Source organism: Antechinus flavipes, chromosome 6 (genome assembly GCF_016432865.1).
Source record: "Antechinus flavipes isolate AdamAnt ecotype Samford, QLD, Australia chromosome 6, AdamAnt_v2, whole genome shotgun sequence".
Taxonomy (NCBI): Eukaryota; Metazoa; Chordata; class Mammalia; order Dasyuromorphia; family Dasyuridae; genus Antechinus; species Antechinus flavipes.
In genome coordinates, this window is record NC_067403.1 from 246,744,450 (window position 1) to 246,762,879 (window position 18,430).

Genomic DNA, 18,430 nt, shown 5'->3' on the forward strand with positions numbered 1-18,430 from the left:
TTTGAATTCAGATGTTCATAATGGTGAATTGAAGATCCAGTTTTTTCGATAGCTAAATGTATATTGGAAAATGATACACAAGAAGTTTATCAATTCAATTCATGTTACCATGTATGTATTCAGCCATATGAGAAGACTATCCTTGATTATTCCTAATGTTCCTTCCTAATACTCCTCTGTAATAATCTCTGCAAGGACTGGAGCTCAGGACTTGAGATATAAAGATAGGAAGCACATTGTCCGGTGCTCAAGATATTTGTCTTCTATTTTAATGGGGAAGGAGCAAGATATATAATTTGCAGGAATATTATATAGAAGCAATGAGGAGATAAGGAGACATGGAGAAGACAGTATGGGGGAAAGAAAAAAGAAAGAATCAGAGAAATAGTAAGAGAGAGAAAACCATAATAAAAATTGAGGAGGAAAATGATTTCATTCATTTTCATGTGGACTTCTGAGAAGGATAAATTCCTAGAGGATGCAATTTTCCTGACTAAGGCCTTGAAAGAACAATTAGAAATCTGATAAATAAGATGATACTTTAGAAAGGAGAAGAAGCTTGTCCATATTCTGGGAAGATAGTGAAGGATAGTTACTTTGGACGAGACTTGGGAGTCCAGTCTGGCTATATATAAAATGCATAAAGAATAATGAGAAATGAGTCTTAGAAGAAGGTAAGAGCCAAGTTCTAAGATACTCAGTGAAAGAGTTATAGCATTTCATATATTATCGGGAGAATAAGAAGCCATTGGATATTCCAGAAAAGGACAGGGACTTTGTTTGCCTGGGGGAGAGTAATTTTGGAAACTTTGTGAAGGATGATTAAATAAGGAAGACAGTGGAAAGAGAAAGAATCATTGGGAGGCATTATAATCACATAGGTACAGGGTGATGAGATCAGAATGGCTGTATTACTGAAAAGGACAGAATGGACACAAGAGCAGTTTTATAGGAAGAATTGATAGACAATGGCAACCTATTGAACGTGACTAATGAGGGAATGAGAAGAATAACACATTACTCAGATTTTGAGCCTGGGCATTGAGATGCCACCAAAAGAAACAGGTGAGTTGGAAAAAGAGATGGATTTGATAAGAGGCAGAACCAAGATGGATTCAAACTTTCCTTTTCACAAGTCATTAACTAAAATTTCTGATTTTTAACTTGGAGGGGCAAAAAGAGTTGGGAAAAGGGCAGCAATGAAGAAAGACTATTATAGAAGGATGACATTCTAACCATGGCCAAGAGAGAGGTTGCCCAATGGTTAGAAAATAAGAATGAGGTGATAATGAGGCATCAATTAAAACACAAAGACATAGTTATTACTTTGAGGGAACACTATATAAATGTGACTCAGGTACATGTACATGTTCATGGCATATGTAGTAGGAGCAGAGAGAGATGTGCATTTACTGGGAAGAAAGATAACATGAGGGTGAGGAGGGCATGGGTATGGGGAGGGAGGAGATTGTGGCACATTACTGAAGGACACTCAGGTTAATGGATCACTTGAGTTCAGGAGTTCTGAACTATAATGAGGCTAGAGCCAATTGGGTTTACCCAGTAAGACTAGCACCAATATAATGGACCATGAGAAGCAGAGGTCCCCCAAGCTGAAGAAGGATGGATGGACTAGCCCAAGTCAGAAATGGAATTACCAGCAATATTGAGAGATGAGTAACCACTATTCCTCAGCACAAGGAAAGATAAGGAGACTCATTCTCCAAAAAAAAAAGAGGGGAGAAAAGCTACAGTCATTGGACCTGTTCTACCAATGATTCAGAATTAGGGGATATTTTAGTGTGACCTTAGAGAAATCATGGAAGCTCCTTGTGGTCCCTGTTTTCTCATTTGTTAATACAAAGAGACTTGGCTAAGTGATCACTAACTGCCTTTCACTTCTGACATTCTGAAGCTCCTCACAGGTATCATATTATTCTTAGTTTAAGGTGCTAGAATTCCTTCACTCAGATCGAACACTTCCTGTTCTTAGTACCTTGTAACTTTCACCTATGGGCTAATTTTCCAACTCTAACAACCAGTGCTTCCCTGGATGTTAATATTCCTACATATTCATCTTTTCCATTCTAGGCAAAGAAAAAATGTTGCCAGGGTAGCTCCAGAATGTTCAGCAATGCCAATACTAATGGTTTGTTTTTTAATTCTCTGAGCTTTTTTAAAATATCCAACAAGGAGACATATTGGTGGTATAGTGAATAGAGTGCTAAATCTGGAGTCAGGTAATCTTGAAAGTCAAATTTATCTCATATATCTGTGGAGAGATGCTAAGCAAAACATTTCCCCTCTACCTACCTAATTTTTTCTTCCATAACATGGGGATAGTAGTAACACCAATGTCCTGTCAATTATGAGGATTGAATTTAAAAATAAATATAAAGTTTAGGATGCTTGATAAATGTTATCTATTAATATTATGACTTATACAGCCCAACAAGAGCTTTCTCCTTCAGAGCAACACCAGGGAGACTAAATACTTATTCTTCCCATGCTGTTATTGAAGAGAATAAACAAACCTGCCTTCCTTGTGAAACTGTCTTTAAAACCCTGATTTAAAATCACAAGGAAATCCATGACTCTTAAACTGCCTCATATATAATAACCTTAGAAAACCAACTTCAGAATGTGGAGAAAATATCAGAGCATCCTCATTCAAAATTGCCATGTTGGTTGGTTTTGCTCAACTTTTTTCTTCTTTTTCTTTTTCAGTCTTTGCCAAATAAGATGGTTCCTTCAATGGGATAGTGGAGAGAGATAAATTCAGAAATGAAAATGATGTGAAAACAAAATATTTGAATAATTTTCTTTAAAATTCCCCTATTGTTAAAATAATTCTAGTTCAATCCTAATATGAGGTCACTAAAATCTCTTGGTCCTTCTCTCTGTCTCCTTCATTTGCAGATGATCTAAAAATCATGACCCAAGAAAATGGCACCAGAGTGACCGAGTTCATTCTACTGGGATTTGCAGTTCGACAAGAAATTCAGTACATCCTCTTCCTGGTGTTTCTGCTCATCTACATGACATCTCTCGTGGGCAATGTTGATATGATTCTACTCATCAAGTGTGATGCTCGCCTTCACACTCCCATGTATTTTTTCCTTCAAAACTTGGCTTTTGTTGACCTGTGTTACACATCCGCTATCACTCCCAAGATGTTGGTCAACTTTCTGGTCTCAGATAAATCCATCTCATTTTCAGGGTGTGTGATACAATTATATGTTTATGGTGTATTTGCCACAATTGAAAGTTACCTTCTAGCTTCCATGGCTGTAGATCGTTATGTGGCCATCTGTAACCCACTCCGTTACCCAATAGTCATGTCCCAGAGAGCTTGCATCCAGTTGGTCACTGGATCCTATTTTATAGGCTCCCTGAATGCTACCACACACACAAGCTTTCTCCTTTCACTATCTTTCTGCAACTCTAACAAAATCAATCATTTCTTTTGTGATTTGCCCCCAATGCTGAGTCTTTCCTGTTCTAATATTGATGTCAATGTCATGTTAGTCATGATTTTTGTGGGCTTTAATCTGGTAAGCACATTGCTAGTTGTGTTCTTCTCCTATATTTACATCCTGGCTGCCATCTTAAGGATGCCTTCTACTACAGGGAGGAATAAAGCTTTCTCTACTTGTGCCTCCCATCTGACTGCTGTCACCATTTTCTATGGGACACTCTCTTACATGTATTTACAGCCTTCTTCCAGTGAGTCACAAGAAAATGATAAAGTGGCCTCTGTGTTTTATGGTATTGTGATACCCATGCTGAACCCCCTGATCTACAGTCTGAGAAACAAGGAGGTGAAAGAGGCGGTGAAAATGCTCATGAAAAGTTGTTCATGACTTGGCTCTTTCCAAAAGTGAGGTGATTCAGATCAATTCCAATAGACTTGGGATGGAGAGAACCATCTGCAGCCAGAGAGCAGACTATGAACACTGAATGTGGATCACAACATAGTATTTTCACTTTTTTGATGTTGTTTGCTTATTTGTTTTTCTTTTTCATTTTTTTCTTTTTGATTTGATTTTTCTTATGCAGAACAATAAATGTGGAATTATATTTAGAAGAATTGCATGTGTTTAACCTATATTGAATTACTTGCTGTAAAAAAGAGAGGCAAAGGGGGGAGGGAAAAACTTGGTTTTTGCAAGGTTAAATGTTGAAAATTATCTTTGTATGTATTTTGAAAAATAAAAAGCTACTATTATTTTTTAAAAAGAAAAGAAAAGAAAACCTGCTTACCAAAAAAAGTTGTTCATGAGTCAGGGCTTGTTTTCCAGCTTAGAGAAACAGCCAAAGACCATGTCATTATTTTTTTCTTGAATAGCTTGATACTGGATCAATTCAGAGAGCACTCATTCATTGCTTCAATATGTAAATAAGAAAACGACTATGGAGGATATGACAAAATAGGGTTAAATTTTAGAAGCACATGTAGAACTGCTAAAATCATTCTCTTAGTAGCATTTAAAAGTTAACAAAAACTCAACATTTTTAACATGATTGCAATAATATTACAAATGGTAGCATTAGGGATGGCATTATTGGTAATAGCATATATTTTGTTAAATATTTCCATATAGAAAGTGGAGAAGAGTAGTCAGGATCTGTAATTTCCTTAATTTAGGGAATTCTAAGTCGGAAAATTCCTTCACTGAGTTCCAGTTGTGAAGATTGGCAAGCCAAAATCCAGTTGTGACTTAACAGTGTTAGAGAATGACTTGGAAGGCATTGAAAGGTTGAGAATCTTACCCATGGTCACACAGCTAAAATGAATGAGATGTATGACTTGAATTCAGGTCTTTTGATTTTAAAGCCATATGGTACTTTGGATTAAATTAGATCTTCAGAGTAACCTACACAGCAAGTAATACAATATTGTTTTTCCTATTTTACAGATAAGGAAATTGAGTCTGAAAGAGTTATGACTCATAGAAAATTAAGTCTGGCAGGGATATTAGTGATTTTCAAGTGAACCCCATTTTATAGAGAAGTAAATTTAGGTCTAATGATGTCTTATGACCTTTCCAAATTCATACATCTAGTTAGTAGCAGTAGAAAGCTTGACACCCAAGATCTAAGACAAAAAAAAAAAAAAAAAAAACTAGAAAAAATCTCATGATGACAAGCCACTGCCAGAATTTCCAGTTATTCTAAATTGGTAGCCTTTCAAACAAACATATATGTGAATTGTGTGCATGTATTTATGTATATTTAGAGTCTCCAAAGTAATATTCTAGAAATAGAGGTCTGGCCATGACATTCACCTCCTCTATGAACTCCAGGGGTCCCTATCATCTCTACAATAAAATTTAAACTTTTTAATTTGGTATTTAAAACCCTTCACAACCTGCTACAAACGATTCAGCCAGATTTTCCTTTTTTTTTTTCTTTTCATCATATAAGATTTCCCATCTCTTCTTGGACAAACTAGTAACTTATGTGATTCAATTGAAAAACACTTATTCTTGTAATATATTTGAATTTACATTGCTTTATACTATTATTCTTCTATTTATACTATACTATATATGTCTGTGCTCATTTAAATTCTGTTTTCTGAATAAATGGATTTATTTATTATTCATTATTTGTAATGTTCATATGTATGATCCATTTTTTGTGTGAAGAGGCTAAGCTGAAAATTGTAAGCTAAGGCTATTTTCTTTATTCAAGAGTAGTCAAGAGGAGCAGTGAGAAGGGTAGAGCACCAGCGCTAGAAGGGATCAAGTAGGACCTGACATCAAACTCCATCTCAGACAATTAATGGTTAGTAGCCGTGTGATCCTTGGCAAATCACTTAATCCCAAATGCCTGCTCAAAAATAAGTAGTCAAAAAAAAAATCTTTGTTCTCTACCTATAGCCTAGTGATTTTCATAAAGTATAGATTTAACCATATCTCCCCACTACTCAGTAAAGTTCAGGGAATTCCTAATTTTTTTTAATTTTAAGAATCAAATATAAACATTTTTGACATTTAAAGTTCATCACAACCCAGTCCATTCCTACCTTTCTTTCACATTACTCCTTACCATAGACTAGATTTTCCAACCACATAGGCCTATTTCTTTGGCTTCACATGTGATGCTCCATCCCATTTATAGTCCTTTCCATTGGTTGCCCCCCAAGTCTTGAATGTACTCTCTCCTCAACCTCTTGGTTTCCCCAGCTTTCTTCAGTTCATAGCTCAAGTCTCATCTTCTCAGGCGACTTTTCCCAGTCTCCCCACATGCTGACATTTTCTTTTCTAAGGTTACCTTCCATCTACTCAGTGTAGTTCATAATGAACCTATTGATGCTTATATCATGTCCCATTAACCTTGAGTTTTTCCTTTATGTATCTCTTACTGATTAGCACATAATAGAATCTTACTCAATGATTATTGAATCGTGTAGTTATTCATTGGACATTTTGAATTAAATATCCAATATGTCTCAAAGTTAACATGTCCAAAGTAGAACTCATTTCTATACAAAGTCATCCCTCTGCATATTCCTCTTTTTCTGTCAAGAATACTGCATATCTTCCAATCTCTAAGTTTCACCATCACATTGTAATTCTCACCAATTAATTCTACATCATCTCATATCTTGAGAAACGACGTGCCAAATCTCATATTTCATACTGCTACAACATATTCCACATCTCTCCCTTCCTCATTGCTCCCACACAGGAAGCACCTTAATTCAAGCCTTGATCATCTCTCATTTTAGATACTGCAGTGGCTTCATATTGGCTGTCATAGCCTCCAGCTTCTGCTGACTCCAATACAGCTTATTCACAACTGCCAAAGTGATATCACTGAAGTACATACCTGATCTTGTTATTCCCCTACTCAACAAAATCCAGGAGCTTTTTATTGCTTTTAGGATAAATTATGAACTAGGGGAGTTGGCCTTAAAAGCCTTGTTCAAGCTGGCTTCTACCTGCTTTTATAACTTACTATTACATCATTCCTTTTCTCACAATCTGCAGTGACTTTCTGGTTGTTCCACATATCACACACAGCATCCCATTTTCCATTTCTGTGCAATTTCATGGGTCATCCCTCATGCTTCAAATGCTTTCACTCCATATCTCTACCTTGAAGAATTCCATACTTGCTTCAAGAGTCTGCTCAAAAATTATCTTCTCTAAAAAGTCAATTCTGGGTTATCTTTCCACTCCACCACTTTGATTAGGTTCCCCCATAGTAATATGTCACATATCTTTTTTTATATATTTAAATGCTTGTAATTTTAGATAGAATGGGGCCTATTCACCTATATCATTGTATCCCAAGATCCTAGAACATTGCCTGATCCATAGAAAAAGCTTAATAAATTTATTTGCTTAGTTAATTGATAGATTATCCATTACCCAATTCAAACTGACTGTTAGTCAAAAGAATTACAAATATTATAATATTACAAATATTCAATATATTCCATATGAATAGCACATATTTCCCTAGGTCTGCAGAGAGAAAGAAATACAAAGAGACAAACATAGAGAAAAGAGAGACAGAGTGAGAGAGAGAGATGGAAAAAAGAGACAAATGAGAGAGGACTAATTGGGGGAAGGATAGTCATTCTTGGAAATAATTATACCTAATACCTATAATAATAAGAACAAGTATTTATGCAACATTTTTGTGACTTGCAAAACACTTGACATGATATATAATTTGTTCCTCCAAAAAAAAAAAACTACAAGATAGATGCTATTATTAGCTTGATTTTGCAAACAAGAAAACTGAGATTGATGTTAATTGACTTGCCCATAGCTAGCAAGAATCTGAGCTAGGATTTGAACTGATTTATCTTGATACCAAGTTCAGAGCTTTCTTCATTGCCCCTTATTATATTTATAGTCAAGTGAATGATACTTAAAACTTGATGAAATGAAAAAAGCATATAACTCCTTACAAAATAGATATTAAAAAAAAAACTCATTGAAAAACAAAATCTGTGAAATGGAAAAAATGCAATAAACAAATGCAATAAACAGTGACTGGCACATAGATGGTGCTGAGTAAATGGCTGTTAATGGAATTATAGACTATTTGCTAGTTAAGTGAACATCAGTAAATCATCTGGGGGGAGGAGCCAAGTAGTAGCGCACAGACATATATCTATCTATCCTCAGAGTTTCCCTCAAATCAACCGCAGATTAATCTCTAAATTGGTTTTGAAGTGATAGAACCCACAAATATTTGGATTACAACAAATTTCCAGAATAAGATACTTTGGAAGTAGGAAGGGGGAGAGGCTACCAAATCCAGACTACAATGCAAAAAACCTGGGGCAGGAAGCCTGAAAGTGGAGCTAGGACATTGCAGCAGGGAATCTGCTGTGAGGTTCTTAGGCTATTGTCCTAGTTGCAAGCTGTTAGATCAGCATATTTGTTGCAAGATACCAAAAAGCAAAAACCAAAGATACTGAGCCACTGAGACCCAGAACAGAGGACCTAACCACACCTACCCAGCACTGGAAGTCAGTCAGCAGTACCAGCCCCAGCGCAAACTGAAGCATTTTTCAGACCTTTTACCTTAAGAGCAGACCTCAACCTTTTTTTAAAAAATGAGCAAAAAAGCAAAAAGAACTCTGACCATGGATAGCTTTTAATGGAGAAAGAGAAGAACAAACCTCAAACAAAAGACATAGGAGTCCTCAAGGCATAGTGGCTCCAGATAAAGCCCCAAGGGGTGATATGAGTTAGCCCCCATTTTACAAGAGTCTCTTTGAAGAATTCAAAAAAGATCTTAAAAGAGAGTTAGAAGAAAAATGGGGAAAAGAAATGAGATCTTTGCAAGAGGTTATGGAAAAGGACAATCAGAAATTATTTGAAGAAAATTCCTTAAAAATAGACTTGATGAAATGAAAAAAGCATATAACTCCTTAACAAAGTAGATATGAAAAAAAAATTCATTGAAAAACAAAATTTGTGAAATGGAAAAATGCAATTAACAAAACATTTCATATAAAAGTTCAATTGGCTAAATGCAAAAGGAGATAAAAAGGCTAACTGAAGAAAATAATTTACTAAAAATTAAAATTGAACAAATGGAAATAAATGAATTAATGAGACTTCAAGAATCAGTCAAATAAAACCAAAAAAAAAAAAAAATGAAAAATAGAAAAAAAGGTAAAATATCTCATTGGAAAAATAATTGGCCTAGAAAATAGATTTAGGAGAGACAATCTAAGAATTATTGGACTTCCTGAAAACTATCATGGAAAAAAAAAAAAACCTACACATCATCTTTCAGGAAATTATCAAAGAAAATTGCCTGGATGTCCTAGAACTAAAGAGTACAATAGCCATTGAAAGAATTACCTCATGAAAGAAATCCCAAAATGAAAATTCCAAAAATCATTGTAGCTAAATTTCAGAATTATCAAAGCAAGGAAAAAGCATTGCTAGCAGCCAGAAGGAAACAATTAAATATCGAGTAGTCATAATCAGAATTACCCATGACCTAGCAGTTTCAACTTTAAAAGATCCAAGGACATAGAATTTGATATTCTGAAAGGCAAAAGTACTTGGACTGAAGCCAAGAATCAATTATCAAGCAAAATTGAGCATAATCTTTCAGGAGGAAGAGATAGACATTCAATGAAAATGGTGAAATCTCATCTATTTCTTATGAAAAGACCAGAACTGAATAGAAAATTTCATCTTTAAATGCAGAACTCAAGAGAAGCATAAAAAGGTAAAAAAAAGAAAAGAAAAGAAAAGAAAGAAAAAACTAATTTTCTCTTAAAACTTGAAAAGTTTATATCCCTCTATGAGGAGATGATATGTTTAACTATGGCGATATGTATCTCTTTTAGGGGTATACTTAGAGAATATTAATTTTATTTTATTGTAATGATTTTTAAAAGAAACTATAGGAGGAAAGGTAATTCTATTGGAAGAAGAAGAAAATGAAGTTAAAATGGGGTAAATCGCAATGCATGAGGAGGCTAAAAACACCTATTGCAATTGAGGGAAAGAAAGAAGATGAATGAACATTGTGTGAATCGTATTCTCATCAGATTTGCCTCAAAGAGAGAATATCAGACACATTTCGTTTCACAGAGAAGCTTGTTTCAACCTATAGGAAAGTTAGAAGGGAAAGGGGAAAGGAAGAGGGAGGCTAATAGAAGGGAGAAAAGACATAGAAGAGAAAAGGTATAAGAAAGGGGAAGGGGCTACAGAAGGGGAAGGCAATTTGAGGGAAGGGGCAATCCGTGACAAAATACTGGGGAAGAGGAAAAGGGGAAAATGGAAGAGAAAAGTATAATGAGGGTAAACAAGATGTCAGGAAATAGAGTTGGTAATTTTATATGTGAATATGAGTGGGATGGTCTCTACCATAAAATGGAAACAAATAGATTGGATCAAAAAACAGAATCCTACAATTTATTGTTTACAAGTAAATCATCTGCAACCTCTGAATTATAGGTTATCTTTCTATAAAGTAAAAAATGACAATAGTAGTAACTTGATCTCAGAAGTCCAAAGTTATAGGCTTTACAAATTTTAGAATACCTAAGAAATATGATTCATAAACATTACTGCAAAATTCCAAAATAATTGGAAAACAAAACCATTCCTGGGATGACAACTATCTCTTATGATCTTTTTAAAACTTCTGGGCCCAAAAATGCCAATTCTATGTGGCTGGAATATGTGCGCCTATATTTGGATCACTTAAAAAAATGTCCCTTTAGAAATCTGGTGAGCTTAAATCTGATGGGAGCAGAAGAATTGGGAATGAGATTACTTCCCCTTCAATCAATCTCATACTATTCCAAATGAACAGAAAGTATCTTAGGAAAGAAGCAAAGCTTGGAAGACTGGGATCAGAGAGACAGAATAACTGGTTCTGAGATAAATGTGAACATCTCACATCTACCAAAGCCACAATGAAAATGGAGTAAGTGGTAGAGTGAATAGGTAGGACATCTATCTTTACAGAGTTACTGACTGACCTTTAAGAGAAGGTAAAAATCACCTTCAGGGATCAGAGCTCTTAAGATTTAGAACCTTAGTGACTTTAGAGATAAACATTCATCCTCATTCATTTTTGGAGTTACACCTAGGACTCCCATTGCACTTTGTCATCTATAAAGCACTTCACATATATTATCTCATTTGCTCTTCTTAACAACCCTGTGAGGTAAGGGCCATCATTCTCCCCAATTTACAGATGAAGAAACTTAGGACAAGCAGAGGTTGAATGACTTGTCCAGATTTACACAGCTGTCTAAGGTAAAACTTAAACTCAAATTTCCCTGACACTAAAGCAATATTTGATTCATTATATCATCCAGATGTCTATAAGAAAATGATATGCAAAAAGTTTATCCAATTCATGTCAATATCTATGTACTGAGTCACATGAGAAAGCTGTCCCTGATTATCCCTAATGCTTCTTCCTGCCCTTAATTGAGTCTCCTATGCAAAGCCTGGCACTCGGGGTTTCAAAAATAAAGATAGAAATAAAACTCTCTTGGTGCTCAAAATATTTTTTTCTTCTAGTGGGGAAGGAGCAGAATATGCCATTAGCAAAGAATAATATGGAGAAGTAGTGAATGATAAAAATCAAAACAGACATAGACAGGGAAATAGAGAGGAAGGGAAGGAGACAGAGTCAGAGAAACAAAATAAGAGGAAAAACCCATAGTAAAAATTGAGGAAAAAACTTAACTGTTTTCTGTCTTCCAATATCTGGGTTTCAGTGCCCATTGTAATTCTTAATTCCTTATCATTTCATATCTTGAGAAACAAGGTGCGAAATCTTATACTTCCTAGTTCTATAACATATTTCACATCTCCCATTTCCACATTATTCACACAGGCAACAATTTAATTCAAGCCTTGATGACCTCTCATTAGGGAAACTGTCATGACTTCTTATTTGTTCTGCTCATTTCCAGACTCCAATCCATCTTTATCACAACTGCCAAAGTGATATCACTTAAGTACACATCTGACCACATGATTCCTCTACTTAGCTAAAATCAGGGACTTTTTATGCCCCTATGATAAAATGTGAACTGGGTAATTTTGCCTTAAAATTCCTAACTTCTCCCTGTTCTTCTCGACTTATTGACATATTACTCCCCTCCCCAAATCTGAAGTGATTTTTCTGGCTGTTCCACACATGATATACAGCATCGCAGCTTCCATTTCTGTGCATTCACATGGATCATCCCTCATGCCTCAAATGCTTTCCCTCCATATCTTGACCTTAAAGAACCCCATACTTCTTTTAAGAGGCTGCACAAGAATGACCTTCTCCAAAAAAAATCTTTCATGAGTCAATCACTAAAATTAGTGTTCCTCTACAAATATCTCATATAGAAAGTAAATTCTTTGAGATCAGGGCCTATTTCACCTATATATTTGTATCCTAAGTGACTAGAAGACTGCTTAGTAAATAACAAGAGCTTAATGGTTGGAGTTATTCTTTTGAAAATAACTATATTTAATATCTATGATGATTACATTAAGCATTTCTATAGCACTTTATGATTTGTAAAGCTCTTGACTTGTTGTATCACTTGATAATCACAAAAAATCCATAACATAGATGCTTTTATTAGCCTCATTTTTCATACAAGTTGAGTGACTTGCCCATAGTTAGCAAAAACCTGAAATAATACCCAAACTTGTTTATCCTGACTCCAAGTTCAGAAATCTCAATTGTCCCTCATCAGACTAATAGTCAAGTACATAAATTTTGGCTTTCCTGCACAGTGGCTGACAGAAAAAATATACTTACTAAATGACAACTATTGATGGAATGATTGATTATCTACTAGTTATATGAGTATAGGTAAATTAACTGGACCTTCTGAACCATGGATTACCTACTTGTAAAGTGAAAAATTATCTCTCAGAGGTATAAAGTTATAGGTTTTGCAAATTTGGAAGTATCTTTAAGAGAAATATAATTCATAAACATTATTGCAAAATTCCCAAGTAGTTAGAAAACAACAACACTCCTGGGAAAGTCAGAATTAAATCAGCTACTGATGACTTTTTCTCAAGATATTTCCTCATCCTCTGGGACTAGAAATGCTTGGGGGAATAGGTCTCCATGCTCTGTGGCTGTCATTTGTCTGCCCATATTTGGAAAATTTCATAAGAGATGTCACATAAGGACTCCAGTGAGTCTAGATCTAATGGGAGCAGGAGAAGTTGGAGTGAGATTATTTCCCCTGAAACCAATCTCCCATTATTCCCAATAATCTGTGTGAGTTTGAGAAAGTGTCTCAAAGAAGAAACAAAGCTTGGAGACCAGGGTCAGAGAGACAGAAGGGCTGGTTCTGAGGTTGGACTGGAACCTCTCATTCTCAGCTAAGCCACAGTAGAAAAGGCCTGAGTGGTTCTGTGAGTAGTTAGGACATTTGACTTTCCAAAGTTACCAAATGACCTTCAGAAGCTAGAGATCACTCTTAGGGGTCAGACTTTTTTTTAGAACTTCAGTAACTTTAGTTCATCACCTTCATTTCTGGGGAATGGGGGGATGATCAAAAATTCCTATTGCACTTTTTTGGTCAGTAAATAATTTCACATATATCATCTTATTTAATCTACATAACAAGTCTATGAGGTGGAAGCCATCATTTTTCCCATTTCACAGGTGAGGAAACTGAAGACAAACAGAGATTAAAGGACTTGCCTAGGATCACACAGCTAGTAAGTGTTTAAGGAAGAAACTGAACTCACACCTCCTTGCATATCTACTGTTTGATCCATTATATCACCCAGATGTCTACGGGAAAATGATACAGTACAAGTTTCTCCAAACAGTTCATGCTACTACTATATAATGAGCCACATGAGAAAGCTACCCTTGATTATTCCAAAAGTTCCTCCCTGCTCTTAATTGAATCTCTTGTGTACTAATCTATGCAGGACCTGACATTCAGAGCTTCAAATACAAAGATAGAAAGCATATTTTCCTGATTCTCAAGGTATTTGTCTTCCCTTTAATAGGGAAAGATCATTGTCATTAACAGAGAATAATATGAGGAAGTAGTGAATGATTGTGAAGCAAAAGAGACATAGAGAGGAAGTGGGGAGGGAATGGGAGGGAAACAGAGGCAGACCAAGAGAAGAAAATCAATAATAAAAATTGAGGAAAATGCCTGTGGATTTCTGAGACTGATGATTTCCAAGAGAATGCAGTTTTCCTCACTGAAGCACTGAAGGTACAATTTGGAATATGAAAGCTAAAATGAGAAAGTAGAGTACTCCAGAAAGGGGAAAGTTGTTCATATTCAGGGAGGATAGAATAAGGCAGGCTTACTTTGGAGGTGAGCTGGCAGTCCATTTGGGCTGGTATGTAAAGGGCATGAAGAACAATAACGAGAAATGAACCACTGAAGGAAGTTGGAGTCAGGTCTATAAATAATGAAAGAGTTTGAAAGAGTGTCAGGAGCAATAGAGAACTATTGGATATTCTAGAGAAAGACAGTGGTGTTGTGTTCCTGAGATAAGGTGTATTAGAAAATGTTTAAAAGGATGGTGGAAGTAGGAGAAGTAGGGCTGGTATGTAAAGGGCATGAAGAACAATAACAAGAAATGAACCACTGAAGAAGTTGGAGTCAAGTCTATAAATACCCAGTGAAAGAGTTTGAAAGAGTCTCAGGAGCAATAGAGAACTACTGGATATTCTAGAGAAGGACAGTGGTGTTGTGTTCCTGAGATAAGGTGTATTAGAAAATGTTTAAAAGGATGGTAGGAAGTAGAGAGACAGAAACATTGAGAGGCATTTTAATCACCCAGACACAGGGTGATGAGGGACTGAATGATCAGAATGGCTATGTGACTAAAAAAGACAGGATAGACACAAGAGCAGTTTTAGAGAAAGAAATGAGAGAACTTGGCAACCCATTGGATGTGATTGATGAGGGAAAGAGAAGAGTAATATATGGCTCAGGTTCAAGCCTAGGCGATGGAAGGCATTGAGATGCCAAGAGAAGAAACAGGTAAGTTGAAAGAGGAGATGGGTTTGAGAAGAGGCAAAATGAAGATGGATTCAAACTTTCCCTTTCACAACTCACTAATGAATGTCTCTGATCTTTAAGCTGGAGGATAAAAAGAGTCATGCTAGGGGACAGAAATAAAGAAAGACTAGCTATAGAAGAAAGAAGCTAAAGAAGATATAGAAGGCCACATGGATATAGTGGCCAAGAATGGGGTGGCCCAATGGTCAGACAATAAGAATGAGGTGCTAGTGGGGCACTGTTTAAAACACAAAGACCTGATGATTTTTATAAGCAAACACTGTAGAGATGTGACAGGTACATGTACATGTTTATGACATATGTAGTGGGGGCAGAGAGGGATGTGCAGCCACTGGAAAGAAAAAGAGCATGGGGAAATTGAAGCTGAACTGGGTCTGGGTATAGAGAGGAAAGAAGGATATTGTGCTACCTATCTATAATCCCTATGAGAGATTGTTGCAGGTTAGTGGAACTCTTGGGCTCAGCAGTTCTGAGTCACAATGGGGCTATAACCAATTGTGTTTGCCCAATAAGGCTAGCATCAATATAATGACCAATGACAACCAAAAGGCCATAGACTGCAGAAGGAGAGGTGAATGATCCCAAGTCAAAAATGGAATCACCAGTGACTTTGGGAGATAAATGGCCACTGTACCTCCATTCTTGGAAAGATAAGGATACTTAACTCTCCAAACAAACAAACAAAAAAATGGCACTAGACTGTATGTAAAGAGCTCTGGCCACTAGTTCTAGTCCTGCCAATGACTCAGAGTTTGAGAATATTTTAAAGTCACCTTAGAGAAATCATGGAAGCTCCCTGTGGTTTGTTTTCACATCTATTAACACAAAATAACTTAGCTAGATTATCTCTAATATACTTTTTACTTCTGATATTCTGAAGCTCCTCACAAATCTCACACTATTCTAAGTCTATAAGGTTTTAGAATTCTTTCACTTAGAGATAACACTTCCTGTTCTAAGCACCTTTCTACCTCTGATCTTTGGGATCATTTGCCAGTTCTAATAACCAATGATTCTCTGGCTCTAAATACCCAGAACACTCATCTTTTCCGCTCTTGGAAAAGAAAAATATTACTAGGATAACCCCAGGATGACCAGCATCACCAATACTAATGTTTATCTCAGGATTATCTGAGTTTTTTAAAATATCAAACCAGAAAGAAGTATATGGGTGGAATAATCAATAGGTGCTATAATTGGTATCAGGAAACATTGAATTCAAAATTTGTCTCATACATGTGGGCCGAGACCCTTATTCTGTTTAATTTCCTGTTTTGTAAAATGGAGTTAATAGTAACACCAATGTCTGAGGCAGTTGTGAGGATTGAAGTTAAAAATAAATTAATGTCAAGTGCCTTGTAAACTTTAGAGTGCTAGATAAATGTTATCTATTAAAATTATGATTTACACAGCCCAGTAAGGGCTCTCTCCTGGAGAATATCATGAAAACTAGATACTTATTCCTTCCATGCTGTCATTGTTGAGAATAAACACACTTGCACTCCTTGTGAAACTGTCTTTAGGAGACAGATTAAAAGTCACAAGGAAAGTCACAAAGAAAGGAAGTCACAAGGAGTCATGGGACTCCTAAACTGTCTCAATATAGTTTGGTTTTCTAATATCAAACTATACTGAGATATCAATCTCAGATGTGTGGGAGAAAATGTCAGAGCATCCTCAGACACAGTTACTTTGTTGGTTGATTTTGCTGAACTCCTTTCTTCTCTTTCTTTCTCAGTCTTTGTTGTAATAGATGGCTCCTTGAGTTGGGTAATGGTCAAAGATAAAGTCAAAAATAAAATTCAGAAAACAAAAACAAAAAAATTCAATAAAATAAGTTTTAATTTCTTTATATTAAACTAAATTCCATTTCATTCTTAATTTGAATTCTCTTTATATTCTTTATTTACAGATGATATAAAAGGCATGAGCCAAGAAAATGGCATCAGAGTGACCATGACACAAGGAAATGGCACCAGAGTGACCAAGTTCATTCTACTGGGATTTACAGTTCAACAAGAACTGCAGTACATCCTCTTCCTGGTGTTTCTGGTCATCTACATGATATCTATAGTGGGTAACGTTGGTATGATCCTGCTCATCAAGTGTGATGCTCGCCTTCACACTCCCATGTATTTTTTCCTCCAAAACTTGGCTTTTGTTGACCTGTGTTACACATCTACTATCACTCCCAAGATGTTGGTCAACTTTCTGGTCACAGATAAATCCATCTCATTCTCAGAGTGTGTAGTACAATTATATGTTTATGGTGTATTTGCCACAGTTGAATGTTATCTTCTGGCTACCATGGCTGTAGATCGTTATGTGGCCATCTGCAACCCACTCCGTTATTCAATAGTCATGTCCCAGAGAGCCTGCATCCAGTTGGTCACTGGATCCTACATTATAGCTTCCGTGAATGCTACCACACACACTGCCTTTCTCCTTTCACTATCTTTCTGCAATTCTAACAAAATCAATCACTTCTTTTGTGACTTGCCCCCAATGCTGAGCCTTTCCTGTTCTAATATTGATGTCAATATCATGTTGATCATGATTTTTGTGGGCTTTAATCTGGTGGGCACATTGCTAGTTGTGTTTCTCTCCTACCTTTACATCTTGGCTGCTATCTTGAGGATGCCTTCTAATGCAGGAAGACACAAAGCCTTCTCAACCTGTGCTTCCCACCTAACTGCTGTTACCATGTTCTATGGGACACTCTGTTACATGTATTTACAGCCTTCTTCCAGTGAGTCACAAGAGAATGATAAAGTGGCCTCTGTGTTTTATGGCATTGTTATACCCATGCTGAACCCCCTGATCTACAGTCTGAGAAACAAAGAGGTGAAAGAAGCAGTGAAAGTGCTCATGAAAAGTTGTTCTTGAGTCAGTTCCTATATTCCAACTCACAGAAGCATTTCATTTTTTTTCTTTGATAGCTAGATGATGGATCAGTTCAGAGAGCATCCCATCTCATTGCTTCAGTATGTAAATAAGAAAACAAGTATGAGGGATGTGACAAACTAGGGTTAAAATTTAGAAACATACATAGGGCAATGGACGACTTCCTTTAATAGCCTTTAAAAGTTATCAACAATCACTCAACATCTTTAATTAAATCATAATGATATTATAAATGTTATTAATGTCGGCAATAATGGTTATAGTTTATATTTTTTGTTAAACACTTTCATTAGAAAATTGTAAAGAGTCTTCAAGACCTATAATTTCCTTCATTTAGGGAATTCTATGACTGAAAATGCTTTTATTGATTTTGAATTGTGCATATTAGCAATCTAAAATTCAGTTGTGACTTAAAGTATTAGAGAATGACTTGGGAGGACTTTAAAACTCTTCACAACCTGCTGCAAACTACAATTTCCAGACTTACTATACATT

General features: G+C 35.9%; 2 protein-coding genes across 2 annotated transcripts; both read left to right on the top strand.

Annotated features, from left to right (window-relative positions):
- Positions 1 to 2,627: 2,627 nt before the first annotated feature.
- LOC127540352 (putative olfactory receptor 5AK3) lies at positions 2,628 to 4,312 on the top strand. The gene has a single exon (XM_051964998.1). The coding sequence runs from the start codon at positions 2,934 to 2,936 to the stop codon at positions 3,861 to 3,863; it is 930 nt and encodes a 309-aa protein (XP_051820958.1). The 5' UTR covers positions 2,628 to 2,933; the 3' UTR covers positions 3,864 to 4,312.
- Positions 4,313 to 16,987: 12,675 nt separating this feature from the next.
- LOC127540357 (putative olfactory receptor 5AK3) lies at positions 16,988 to 17,917 on the top strand. Its single transcript, XM_051965004.1, has one exon. It carries the CDS (start codon positions 16,988 to 16,990, stop codon positions 17,915 to 17,917), a length of 930 nt encoding a protein of 309 aa, XP_051820964.1.
- The last annotated feature ends 513 nt before the right edge of the window (positions 17,918 to 18,430 follow it).

Coding starts and splice junctions, on each gene's coding strand:
- LOC127540352 (XM_051964998.1), top strand. CDS start 2,934: ATGACCCAAGAAAATGGCACCAGAGTGACCGAGTTCATTCTACTGGGA.
- LOC127540357 (XM_051965004.1), top strand. CDS start 16,988: ATGACACAAGGAAATGGCACCAGAGTGACCAAGTTCATTCTACTGGGA.